Source organism: Macaca nemestrina, chromosome 15 (assembly GCF_043159975.1).
Source record: "Macaca nemestrina isolate mMacNem1 chromosome 15, mMacNem.hap1, whole genome shotgun sequence".
Taxonomy (NCBI): domain Eukaryota; kingdom Metazoa; phylum Chordata; class Mammalia; order Primates; family Cercopithecidae; genus Macaca; species Macaca nemestrina.
The window spans coordinates 39,660,726-39,673,195 of record NC_092139.1 but is presented as its reverse complement, the minus strand read 5'-3'; the positions used below and the strand labels follow the sequence as shown (position 1 = coordinate 39,673,195).

The following is a 12,470-nucleotide window of genomic DNA, read 5'->3' as shown; positions in this document are numbered from 1 at the left end:
GTACTCCTCTTTATCACAATACATAGAAAAGTCATCTCAGATCTCCTCTCCCTTATTTCTATCCCTAAAGCAAGCACTCAGCTCTTTGGAAATTTCTAAGGGTATTTCTTTCACTCTTAAAAACCAAGAGTGCAAAGTATCCCCTCCTTTACTTCCCTACAACCTTCGCTTCCTCCCTGAAATCATATACAAAAAAAAAAAATCCCATATAGATGCTAAAGACAAAGTCCTCACAAAAAGTACTACGTCAAATTCATCTTGAGGGTTTCCTCCCAAGGAAAAGCAAGCTAAGGCTATGCTATTTCAACTTAGTAGTACAGATGAGCATTTGGAAGGAGAGCAAACTGGGAGTGCATTTACAACTTACCAAATCTGTTAGCCCAGCTAAAGCAAAAACTCCTAGTGCAATATTAAAATCTTCTTCAATAATCAAATAGCCCAGAACTGGGGCCAAGCCAATTCTCGTCATTGACAACATGTTTGGGATTGTCCATGGGTTTTCATACTGAAACACAAAGACAACAAAATTTAAATAAAATACTATGAATTCATACTTTGAATAACTATGTACATTAGAAAAATATACTTCATCAGCTTCAGTCAGAAGCTGCATAAACTTTAAATTTAGTACATTAAATTGAATTTTAAAATCCATTCAGTTCTTTTTACAGATATCTCCCTAAAATCTTCTTTCAAGAATACAGAAGATGGCTGGGCATGGTGGCTGATGCCTGTAATCCCAGCACTTCAGGAGGCCAAGGCAGGAGGATCCCTTGAGCCTAGGAATTACAGACCAGCCTGGGAAACATGGAGAGAATCCCATCTCAATTTTTTTTAAAAAAAAAGAATATAAAAGATGAAGATGTATTATGTACCCAAACACGGAGTAAGGCATCTTACATATTACAGGTTTCCTTTTCTCTTTTCTTTTTTTTTGAGACGAAGTCCAGTTCTGTCGCCCAGGCTGTAGTGCAGGGGCATGATCTCGGCTCACTGCAACCTCCACCTCCCGGGTTCAAGTGATTCTCGTGCCTCAGCCTCCCGAGTAGCTGGGATTACAGGCACCTGCCACCATGCCCAGCTAATTTTTGTATTTTTAGTAGAGACGGAGTTTCACTGTGTTGGCCAGGCTGGTCTCGAACTCCTGACCTTGTGATCCGCCAGCCTCGGCCGACCAAAGTGCTAGGATTACAGGTGTGAGCCACCACGCCTGGCCTATTATAGGTTTTCTTAAGAGAGGGAAGACAGAACACATGCATTATCTGCCATATAAGCTAAGCTTTTCACATATAACTTCATTGTAAGAACTCGGAACTTTTAATACTCTGCTTTTAATGGTGAAACTTCAGGAAGATCTTCTAAGTAGACAAATAGTGTCTATTTACAAGTAAAAGTGTCGGCTGGGCACGGTGGCTCAAGCCTGTAATCCCAGCACTTTGGGAGGCTGAGGTGGGCGGATCACAAGGTCAGGAGATCAAGACCACAGTGAAACCCCGTCTCTACTAAAAATACAAAAAATTAGCCGGGCGCGGTGGCGGGCGCCTGTAGTCCCAGCTACTCAGGAGGCTGAGGCAGGAGAATGGCGTGAACCCAGGAGGCGGAGCTTGCAGTGAGCCGAGATCGCGCCACTGCACTCCAGCCTGGGCAACAGCGTGAGACTCCGTATCAAAAAAAAAAAAAAAAACAAAAAAAAAAACAAGTAAAAGTGTCAGGAAAAAAAGCCAAATTATCAACTCCAGGCATTCACCTTTGAAATATTTACTGCAAAGAATCTCCCTCACTCCCTTACACATATCTAAAGAACGGTAATACAGTGTATGGAGGTATGAACGAAGAGAACAAAAGAAGATTGAATTCTATAACCTCATCACTAAGTCAGAGAACCGCTAGAAGAAAATGGAGATAGGAATAGAGATTGTGATATTTGGAAATGGAGAAATTTTGTAAATTTGTTCAAAACAGTCATGGAAATGTTAAGATCCTCAACTAAAAACCAACGGCTTTCACAGTTCCCATCTGGGGGCTTTGCGATTCCTTGACACTTCATTTGGAGCCAAGCTGGCTGAAGCTGGCACTAACAAAAGAGCTCTTCGGCAGCTGTCTGAAGAACATCCCCTTCTTGCCAAACAGAATCTGACTCATGAGAGGGTATTTCAGCTTTGAAAAGCGTCGGCCCCGCGGAGCTAAGACAACCTGCACAACAGGGTACAGAAATAAAGACGAGAAAACGCCTTTCCCTAAAGCCTAGATTTTTTTTCTCCACTGAGTCAAGACTGCCAATTCTACCCCATGGGATTTTCTCTTCACTAGAACCCCATTTAACCTCTTTCTTAATCAATACTAGCCAACTTGCCTGAATCTTAATTTTGGTTGTAAAAAAGGTGGCAAAGTCCATTTCTAAAGATATCTTTTAAAATTCTATGAACTATCCTGTTAAAAAAAAAAAAAAAAAAAAGGATTCTCTAAAGACACTATGTCTGTGTTTATAAAAGAAATCCAGCAAGAAAGCACCTCAGCTTGGAGGGATAATTAAATAGTTATCGCTGGGGCCAGGTGGCAGAATACTGTCATTGAAAGCTATAGAAAAACTTCAAATTATCAGAAGAGCAATCACAAAACAAGAAGCAATACAAACCTCTATTGAGATCTTTTACTGAAAGTAATCCACATTATATAATGAAAACATTCTTGGAATACATCCCAAATTCAAGTTCAAATATCAGAGTGTTTCAGAGTCCAGAGAAAAAAGATAAGTCTGTTGACCATACTATGGTAGAGAATAAGTCAAATACTGATCAAAGGTTACAGCAACTCAAAGGGAAGAGTGGGAGAGGAGAAGGTTGCACATGGTTGCGAAAAAGCAGTAAGCAAAAGATCAGAAAAAAGGGCCCCAAATTAACTTCAGATATTATCCACAGGGCAAAATTAAAAACAAAGTTGTAAACAGAAACATCATTTCATTTGGCGAATTAACAAACAGAACTGAATGTTGCTGGAACAGCGGAGTTCTTTTTAGCTCCACATAGAATATTTCAGTTAAAGTGTCTCATTAATTTGTAATCATTAAATTTGTAAAAGTTTCAAAGTTAACATTAGGAGAGCTAATCTCAGATTACTCAACCAGATAACCTGTGGCATACTCGACCAACTACTGCCGTTCTGGGAAGGTCTTCAGTCAGGATATGGCAACTTCAAAGTATCCAGCATTCAAACCCCAACATGCTTTAGCTATTAGTGGAGTTGAGACCCCTGCCAGGATCTGGCCACCTCAACCCATGCTGTACAACTGATGAAAGCAGTACAGGGGCCACTGAAGACATAACAATTGAAGATGTAATAATTGCATGAGTCTTGCTAACATGACATCAAAAGCTCTCCCACACTCATGCTCGGGTGTCTTCTGTCTGGGCAGCATATCAACAGGTAAGTGGACAAATACTTCCCTCCGTTACCTCAAGAATAGTTTAAATCTTTTTCTATAATTAAAGGTTAAAAGATCTTTTAATTACGACCTAAATTGTTTAATTAGCCTTCATCCTATAATGTGTAAGGTTACCAAAAGGTCAAATGATGGTGAACGAAACTTGCACAAGCAAACAGAAGGGCCTGTATACCTTCCTAAAGATTCCCAAAGACTTGGCCTAAACACTGGGGATTCACTTCAAAAGAATTAAAAATAGCCTTTTTAATAAGACAAGCGAAGGCTACCTTTACCAATGCAATATGCAGAGGCGGCCCTTCCAGCAACGGGTGCAGACAGAAGGGGGATGAGAGATGATTTCTAACTTGGCCACAGAGACCGTAGGTGGACCCCGCTGGTGACCCTGAAATTCATCCCGACCGAATGACCTGCCAGTAACTTCTCTTCAGGGAACAGTCTAAAAGTTAGGAAACGGAAGCGTCCGAGCTGCACCACCCAGAGCATGTTACTCGAGTTCAGGGGCGGCGACCGCAGCCCAGGGCCGGCCCGCCGCCGCCTCATCGGTACGTACCAGGCTGGGGGTGCTCGCCGGGCCCCACTGGCCGCCCGGGGCTTCGGCGGCGGCGCCCGCTCCGGCCGCTGGCCTGGGGGCCGCCTTCCCCGCGCCCGAGCAGTGGTTCCGCTGGCCGATCCCGGGCAGCCGCAAGCCAAGCGCGGCCGGACGCAGCCTCCAGCGTTCGGCCAGGCAGCCCAAGCAGCATGGCACCGGCGGCAGCAGGGCCCAGCAGGCGCGCCCCTTACTCGGCCGCGTCCCCGGAGCCCAAGCGGCGCCGCGCAGGGCCCCCCACGAGCCGCGCGCCACGCGCAAAGCTAGCATGGCCCTGCGGCCGCGCCGCGGGGACTCGGGCGGCGAGAGCTCAGCAGCCTGGGACACTGGCGAGCCGCTTCTCCATGGAGACCCAGCAACCACACAGAAACTCGACCACCGCTGCCTCCATACTACTTTTCACACCCCAGCACGCTCCACTTATACAGGTGGCAGGGAGCCGCCAAGGGCGGACGTCTTCGCGACGCTTTTACGACACCGTCGCCGTCGGGCTTCCCGGCGCCCCTGGCAAGCCAAGGCCAGCGGGGAGGGAGGGAGAGAAACGAACAAGGTGGGATGACTGCGCAGCCGACGAAGCCGCGAGGGGGCATGAGCCACATCAGGCCCTGGCCTGAAACCCTCCGGGGCGGGTGGCCGGCAGAAGGGCCCCCTCCAAGGTGCGTGCGGCGCCCTACCGTTCTTGTGGATGGTTTACAGTATCTGGTACAGAAGAAATGATTAATAAATATTGGTTCCATAATCCTCTCCTTTTTGAGCATTGAAGGAAGATGCATATGCCAAAAATATAAGCATTAGAAAATGTTAATAGCAATGGCTAATTGTTTTGCTGAAAACAGTAATATATTATCCAGAATCAATGTTAACCTATGAGAATTGTGTTTTTAGTTTTTAAATTATCTTAAATGTTTACATTGCTAGTACAAAAGTTTCGATTATACTATATAACCAGGCTATAGTGCATCATCAGGTTTAATCCTCCCAACCACTGCAAGGTGAGGGTTCCATTATTACTTTACGGATAAGGAAACTTAGGTGTAGAAAGGTTAAGAAACTTGCCTATAATACTCGAGATAGTTATGAATCAGTTCACCATTAATTAGCTGATTAATATATTCAGATTAGTATATTAAATATATTGATATATCAATATTAATTTGCAATGTTACACTTTTTTCTTGTTCAGTGTTGAACTGAATTTGAATGGTTCTTGCCGCCTCTCCACTATCCCCCCCACTAACCCCATCTATGATGGCTGAACTACCTTACAGTTGAGTTTAAAGTCTTAACTTGGGTAGTTAGGAAAGGGAAAGGCCAACTGAAAGTGAGCAACATGGTAGATGAAGCAGCGGGTATTTATCCAAAAATCATTTTATCAAAAAAAAAAATCTATTTCTTACATTGAAATCCTGACATTGACAGAAAAATTGAAACTTTTATACCAGCAATGTAAAATTTTTTTAAAATTTAAAAACTATTTAAAAACACAATTCTCATAGGTAAACATTGATTCTGGATAACCCTGGCAAGAGGGAGTGGGCAGGATTACAGTTTCTCCCTTCCTTTCATGAGATTGCCTTTATTCACTCTCCGCTTCCTGATTTAAGACACTCATTGTCTCTTGGGACTTCTTAGTATTCCCTATATTCAGTCTGTACTTCATCTGCCTCTAATCCTTGGCACTGAGGACACAAACTTGCTTTTGTGTGTTTTTTCCGTTTGTTGCTCTGATAGGTTTTATTTCTATTACTTATGGTATGTGTCCAAACTTTTCTTATTTTTTTCTAAATTAATTCTAGTCCTACTGTGTTGATTTCTTCAACTTCTATACTATTTATGGTAATCTAGTTTTATCCAGGCTTTGTGTCCTCAAGAATAACACCATTACCTGAGCTCTTCACTTATTTGCCTTACTGTTTGGAGCGAGCACTCATAGGTTTCTGTTTTAGATACCATTTTAGTTGTATATATTTTTGTATATTTCAAAATATGGAATTAAATTATACTGTTATCAATGTTTAAAATAGAACATCTCCAAAATTATCTATGTAGCAATTTTATGTTCTTCCTATTTTTCACTTCAATATAAAATTAGAGAAAAACACTCCAAGATACAATAGAGCCTGCCAATTAAAATATAATAAACTGTTTTGTATTAAGAAAGCCAGCTCTACTACAAACTGCTGATGGCTAATTAAGTCTTTAAAAAGTAGGGAAATAAAGTGGCTGGCATTTTGGCCTGAAGGACAATGACTGCTCAATACTTAGGACTAAAGAGTAACATGCTTTTAACAAACTGTTTCCCTAACATTTTAAGATGGGAGAACATCCAGCTATCAGTCTTTGATCTCATTTTCTAGAACTTGACAGAAGTCAATAAATGAACAGGTTAATCTGGGAAAAAGGATGGAGAAAATGCAGAAACCCAGTGAAGTAGGGTTTAGACCAGGGCGGGGGGCAGAGGAAACCAAAATATTCTACAGTTAGTAACTGATTTATAATGCTCATTTCCTGTTTTATGAATTCTGTAATGATTTCTATCCAAGCAGATAAACTAAACACACAGGCACCTCATATGTGTGAAGGGACTGGGAATATCTGTCATTGAACTTTTTTCCCAAAATGGGGAAAAAATTAGAATAGTAAGTCTGTAATAAAAATAGGCCGGGCGCGGTGGCTCAAGCCTGTAATCCCAGCACTTTGGGAGGCCGAGACGGGCGGATCACGAGGTCAGGAGATCGAGACCATCCTGGCTAACACGGTGAAACCCCGTCTCTACTAAAAAAATACAAAAAACTAGCCGGGCGCGGTGGCGGGCGCCTGTAGTCCCAACTACTCGGGAGGCTGAGGCAGGAGAATGGCGTGAACCCGGGAGGCGGAGCTTGCAGTGAGCTGAGATCCGGCCACTGCACTCCAGCCTGGGCGGCAGAGCGAGACTCCGTCTCAAAAAAAAAAAAAAAAAAAAAAAAAAAAGAAATAAAAATCCATATATAAATTCTAAGTTTTATGAAGTTCATTTCAAATTTTTCTCTCTCCACTCTTGTATCAGAATTATTTTCTTTTTTTTTTTTTTTTTTTTTTTTTTGAGACGGAGTCTTGCTCTGTAATCCGGGCTGGAGTGCAGTGGCCGGATCTCAGCTCACTGCAAGCTCCGCCTCCCGGGTTTAGGCCATTCTCCTGCCTCAGCCTCCGGAGTAGCTGGGACTACAGGCGCCCGCCACCTCGCCCGGCTAGTTTTTTGTATTTTTAGTAGAGACGGGGTTTCACGGTGTTAGCCAGGATGGTCTCGATCTCCTGACCTCGTGATCCGCCCGTCTCGGCCTCCCAAAGTGCTGGGATTACAGGCTTGAGCCACCGCGCCCGGCCTCAGGATTATTTTCATAAGTAACCAAAATGTACTGGTCAGGTGTCTTATCCCAACTTCTGTAGTCAATCATGTAAGTGCTTACACCAAGAGAATGTGAAAAGAGAAAGGAGTGTTCAATCTTGAATAATTAGCCTGCTATTAACTGTTTAGTTCATCCTTTCATTCATCCTTTGCTGAGAAGTTGTGAAAATAAAAATTCTGCCCCAGAGGGTAGTATTGTCTTGCCACGTTTAACGTTTTCCTTGGTAAGTTGCAAAGTGCTGTGTATGACTGTGCTGTATATTGGAACAAACTACCTCTTTGCTACAACTTCTTGGAATCTGTTTTTAGGCTTTCTGGTTTTTTTTGTTTTGTTTTGTTTTGTTTGAGATGAAGTCTTGCCCTGTTCTCGCCCAGGCTGGAGTGCAGTGGTGCTATCTCGGCTTATTGCAACTTCCGCCTCCCAGGTTCAAGCGATTCTCCTGCCTTAGTCTCCCAAGTAGCTGGGATTACAGGCAGATGCCACCACGCCCGGCTAGTTATTGTGTTTTTAGTAGAGACAGGGTTTCACCATGTTGGTCAGGCTGGTCTCAAACTCCCAACCTCAAGTGATCTGTCCACCTCGGCCCCCCAAAGTGCTGGGATTACAGGTATGAGCCACCATGCCCGGGCTCTTTTTAGGCTTTTGAAAATTCTGCAACCCAATCATTCTTTCTCATTTATCACTTCTATTTGAAGTTTAAGCTTTTTGAGAAGGAAATTTTATTCCAAATCTATTATGAATATTTTCTGCCTAGGGATAAATGAACAAAGTCTAGAAATATGTGTACTGTGTTTTTATATCAGATATGCAGTGTAATGTAGTGTTAGCTACTTGTGTTATTTAGTCTAGGACACAATAAACTTGAGCTACTTTTTGTTTCCTAAAACCAAAAGAAGATAATGTAAAGAAGGTAGTTTTGGAAATGGGTCTTATGTAAATATTAATGATTGGAAGTTAAATCAAGTTAAAACAGCTGGATATGGTGGCTCATCTCTGTAATTCCAGCACTTTGGGAGGCCGAGGTGGGTGGACTGCTTGAGCTCAGGAGTTCAAGACCAGCCTGGGCACTGTGAGGACACTCCCCCCGCTGACCCCCATACCCCACCTGCTCCCCCCGTCCCCCCCCAAGCACCCCGCCATCTCTACCAAAAATACAAAAAAAATAGCTGGGCATGATGGTGGGTGCCTGTGGTACCAGCTACTCAGGAGGCTGAGGTGGGAGGATTGCTTGAGCCCAGCGGGGCAGAAGTTGCAGTGAGCCGAGATTGTGCCTTTGCACTCCATCCAGCCTGGGTGACAGACCGAGACCGTATCAAAAACAATTCTCTAGGAATCAATGAGAGTTAAGTCTTACAGGAGTACGCTGTAATTACCGGGCACTAAACCCAAAAGTGTGTTTTGAATAACTAGTAATTCAAATAAGGCACAGGTTTCAATCATTGTAATAAACACACCGTCCCACAGCCTAAATAGGAAAAAACTAAATGATGAGATTTAGATTTGAAACACATGTAAGCAAGAGTGCATTCCTGGTAGGGCCAAGCACCTTGGGTATAGCGCCTCAGGACTTGCAGAGATTAACTCCACCTAAACCCTATAATTTAGATTACTGTTTAAATTATCAAGAGATCTAAACTAATTCTCTTTTTCATTTTTATTATTTTATTTTTTATGTGAGACAGGGTCTTACTATGTTGCCCAGGCTAGAGTGCTGTGGCTCTTCACAGGGGCGATAACACTACTGACCAGGACGGGAATTTTGACCTGCTCCATTTCTGGCCTGAGCAGGTCCACCACTCCCAGGAGATCAACATGTTGATACCGAACTTAGTGTGGACACCCAATCAGCAGAGCACACTATAATAGCCCAGAATTCCTGGCTTCAAGCAATCCTCCTGCCTCAGCCTCCTGTGAGCTGGGACTACAGGCATGTGCCACTGCACCTGGCTAAACTAATTCTTATGTCAACTTCTAGTGCCAACCTTTCCACATTACTTCCTGAAAAAGTACTGATGTCACTAGAATATGTGAACAATTAAGTCATTACTAAGTTTTTATATGGTTCTTTTGGAATCTTTAAAAGAAACAACATTCTCATAAGGCAGGCATTATCTACAAATAAGAAAGTAAAATGGTTGGTTTTAATATTTTTTTCCTCTCTGCTTGCAATATTTTAAAGCTGACAAAGGGATTTTTAACATCATTTAGTATACAACTTACTTTATTTTCCATTCCATTCCTCCTTCCTGTAAAGATTTAAGAATCTTGTTTTCCTTTTGTTACAGTGGTCCCCAAACCCTGGGCTGTGGACCAGTACCAATCCATGGCCTGTTAGGAACCAGGCCACACAGCAGGAGGCGAGCGGCAGGCAAGTGAGCATCACCACCTGAGCTCTGCCTCCTGCCAGGTCAGCAGCGCATTAGATTATCATAGGAGTGTGAACCCTATTGTGAACTGCACACGCGAGGATGTGCATTCCTTATGAGAATCTTAACTAATGATGACTTGAGGTGGAAGTTTCATCCCGAAACATCCCCCCACCCAATCCGTGGAAAATTGTCTCCCTTGAAACCAGTCTCTGATGCCAAAAAGGCTGGGAATTACTGCTTCAGAAAGCCTTGTTTTAATGTCACATGCAACTGTCCTTTCTATTCAGAACATGTGACTGAATTTTGAAAGGTGGTAGACCACCTGTTTCCCTCTGTCCCTACCAGAAAAAAATTAAACCAGTACTGTGGTCTCTTTAAATGGTTTATTTCTGAGAGGAACCTTCAAATGTGAGCACGAGATAATTTTTCCCTCCAAATCCTAGGCATTTTAGTTCATTTAAAATGGGTTTATGTAATACCTGCAAATGGAATGCAAACATACCATTTTTTTCTTCTCTCAGCCACATGAAGAATTTTGTTTTTGAACATGGTAAAATATTCTTCAGCTATTAATTTCCTATACATACCTCCTAGTCCTTACTGTTTATATTTTGGGTTTTTTGTTTTGTTTTAGAGACACTGCACTCCAGATAGACTCGCTGTTACCCAGTCTGGAATGCAGTGGTGTGATCATAGCTCAGTGCAGCCTCAAACTCCTGGACTCAAGTAATTCTACTGCCTCAGCCTCCTGAGTAGCTGGAACTACAGGCACATGACACCATGCCCAGGTATTTTTTTTTCAGAGATAGGGTCTCCCTGTATATTCCCTGGGCTGGTTGGTCTCCAATTCCCGACCTTAAACAGTTCTCTTGCCTCGGCTTCCCAAAGTGCTGAGATTACAGATGTGAGCCACCATGCCCAGCCCTGTTTACATTTTTACAAACCATGTCACCACACAACCCAGCATTTTGTATTCAGTTAAATCAGATTGTTTAATAACCTTAACTGTGAGGCCGGGCAAAGTGGCTCACATCTGTAATCCTAGCACTTTGGGAGGCCGAGGTGGGCAGATCACCTGAGGTCAGCAGTTCGAGACCAGCCTGATCAATATGGTGAAACCTCGTCTCTACTAAAGATACAAAAATTAGCCGGGGGTGGTGGCGCACACCTGTCGTCTCAGCTACTCAGGCTGAGACGGGAGAATTGCTTGAACCCAGGTGGCAGAAGTTGCAGTGAGTCGAGATCTCACCATTGCACTCCAGCCTGGATGACAGAGCGCAACTCCATCTCAAAAATAAAAAAACAAAAACAAAAACCTTAACTGTGGTGTACATACTGAGATGTAAAAAAAGATTCTAGAGCCACCCACAGTCCTTGGCTGAAGGCCTCCTTCCGTCATCTGCAAAGCCAGTAATGCTGCATCTGTGCCTTCTTCTGTAGTCACATCTTCCTCTGGCTCTCTTTAGCCTCCCTCTTCCACTTTAAAGGTTCTTTCTAATTATATTAGACCCATGCAGATAATACAAGATAATCTCCCTGTTTTAAGGTCATCTGATTAGCAATCTTAATTTCCCTTTGCTATGTAACCTAAGACATTCACAAGTTCTGGGCATTAGGATGTGATGTCTTGCAGGATGGGTACTATTCTGCCTAGCAAACATGTGAATGCATGAATGCAGTGTTCTGAGGTGCTTCTCAGGACTTAGAAGAGTCATTTTAATACTAAAGATAATACACATTCTCTAAGGAAGAGGAGTTTGCAGACTATCCAGTGTTTTCAATATATCTAGATGTTTCAACCTGAGGAAGCTGATTACTATATACTATATATAGTATATATATATAGTGTATATACTATATACATAGTATATATAGTATACTATAGAGAGTATACTGTATAGTATATATACTCTCTATACTACATAGAGTATATATAGAGTGTATATAGTTATACTCTATATAGAGTATACATACTATAAAGTATATATATATATACACTATATCTGTGTATATATATCTGTATAACTATAAAGTTATATATACACTATATATATCAGTGGAACCCAATTCACATCTGGAAATCTATCTGCAAAGGGAGTCTGGGAAATGTGGTTATTTTCTCACCTTCCAGCCCCTGCATTATAGGAAGGCACACTGGAGAGCAGAATGAACCCTGAATACCAAATCACTGTATCATTGTATCTACATTTATCTACCTCTTTAGCTAGTCAGTATCCATACAATTGTTTATGAATTCAATGCATTCATAAACAATATACGAATATTATTTAATATTCTTCTGTATAACAACAGCAACTATAACATGTTAATGGAAGTACAATATTTCCCTTCTTTATCAAAGGGGAGCTATAAAGATCCATCAGTCACAGGGTGGTGTTTATTCCTCTCCTGGTTCAGTTATACTCTCACCTTGATATCCTCTTATCCTAAAAATGAAATGATCAAGTTGATTACCACCAGTACAATTTACTTAACACAATATTGGAAAAGAGAGCAGGCTGGGCGTGGTGGCTCATACCTGTAGTCTCAGCTACTCCGGAAGCCCTGGAGTTTGAGATCAGCTTGGGCAACAAAGGAAGACCTCATCTCTCCTAAAAATCAAAATTAGCTGGGTATGGTGTTGCATTCCTGTAGTTCTAGCTACTCAGGAGGCTGAGGTGGGAGGA

The 12,470-nt window shown here is 42.4% G+C and overlaps 1 protein-coding gene across 5 annotated transcripts in view; it reads right to left on the bottom strand.

The window, feature by feature from the left end:
• The window catches only part of LOC105481547 (cardiolipin synthase 1), a 34,255-nt gene extending 29,957 nt beyond the window's left edge, over positions 1-4,298 (bottom strand). The window contains exons 1-2 of one of the 5 annotated variants that reach the window (XM_011741199.3): positions 3,993-4,298; positions 368-505 (exon numbers count right to left, since the gene is read on the bottom strand). In XM_011741199.3, coding sequence (XP_011739501.2) covers positions 368-505; positions 3,993-4,298 — 444 coding nt within the window. Of the gene's footprint in view, positions 1-367; positions 506-2,635; positions 2,655-3,121; positions 3,919-3,992 lie in introns of those variants that run through there. The other 4 variants (XM_024792756.2, XM_011741200.3, XM_024792757.2 and 1 more) reach the window with 4 other exon arrangements.
• Between the last annotated feature and the right edge of the window lie 8,172 nt (positions 4,299-12,470).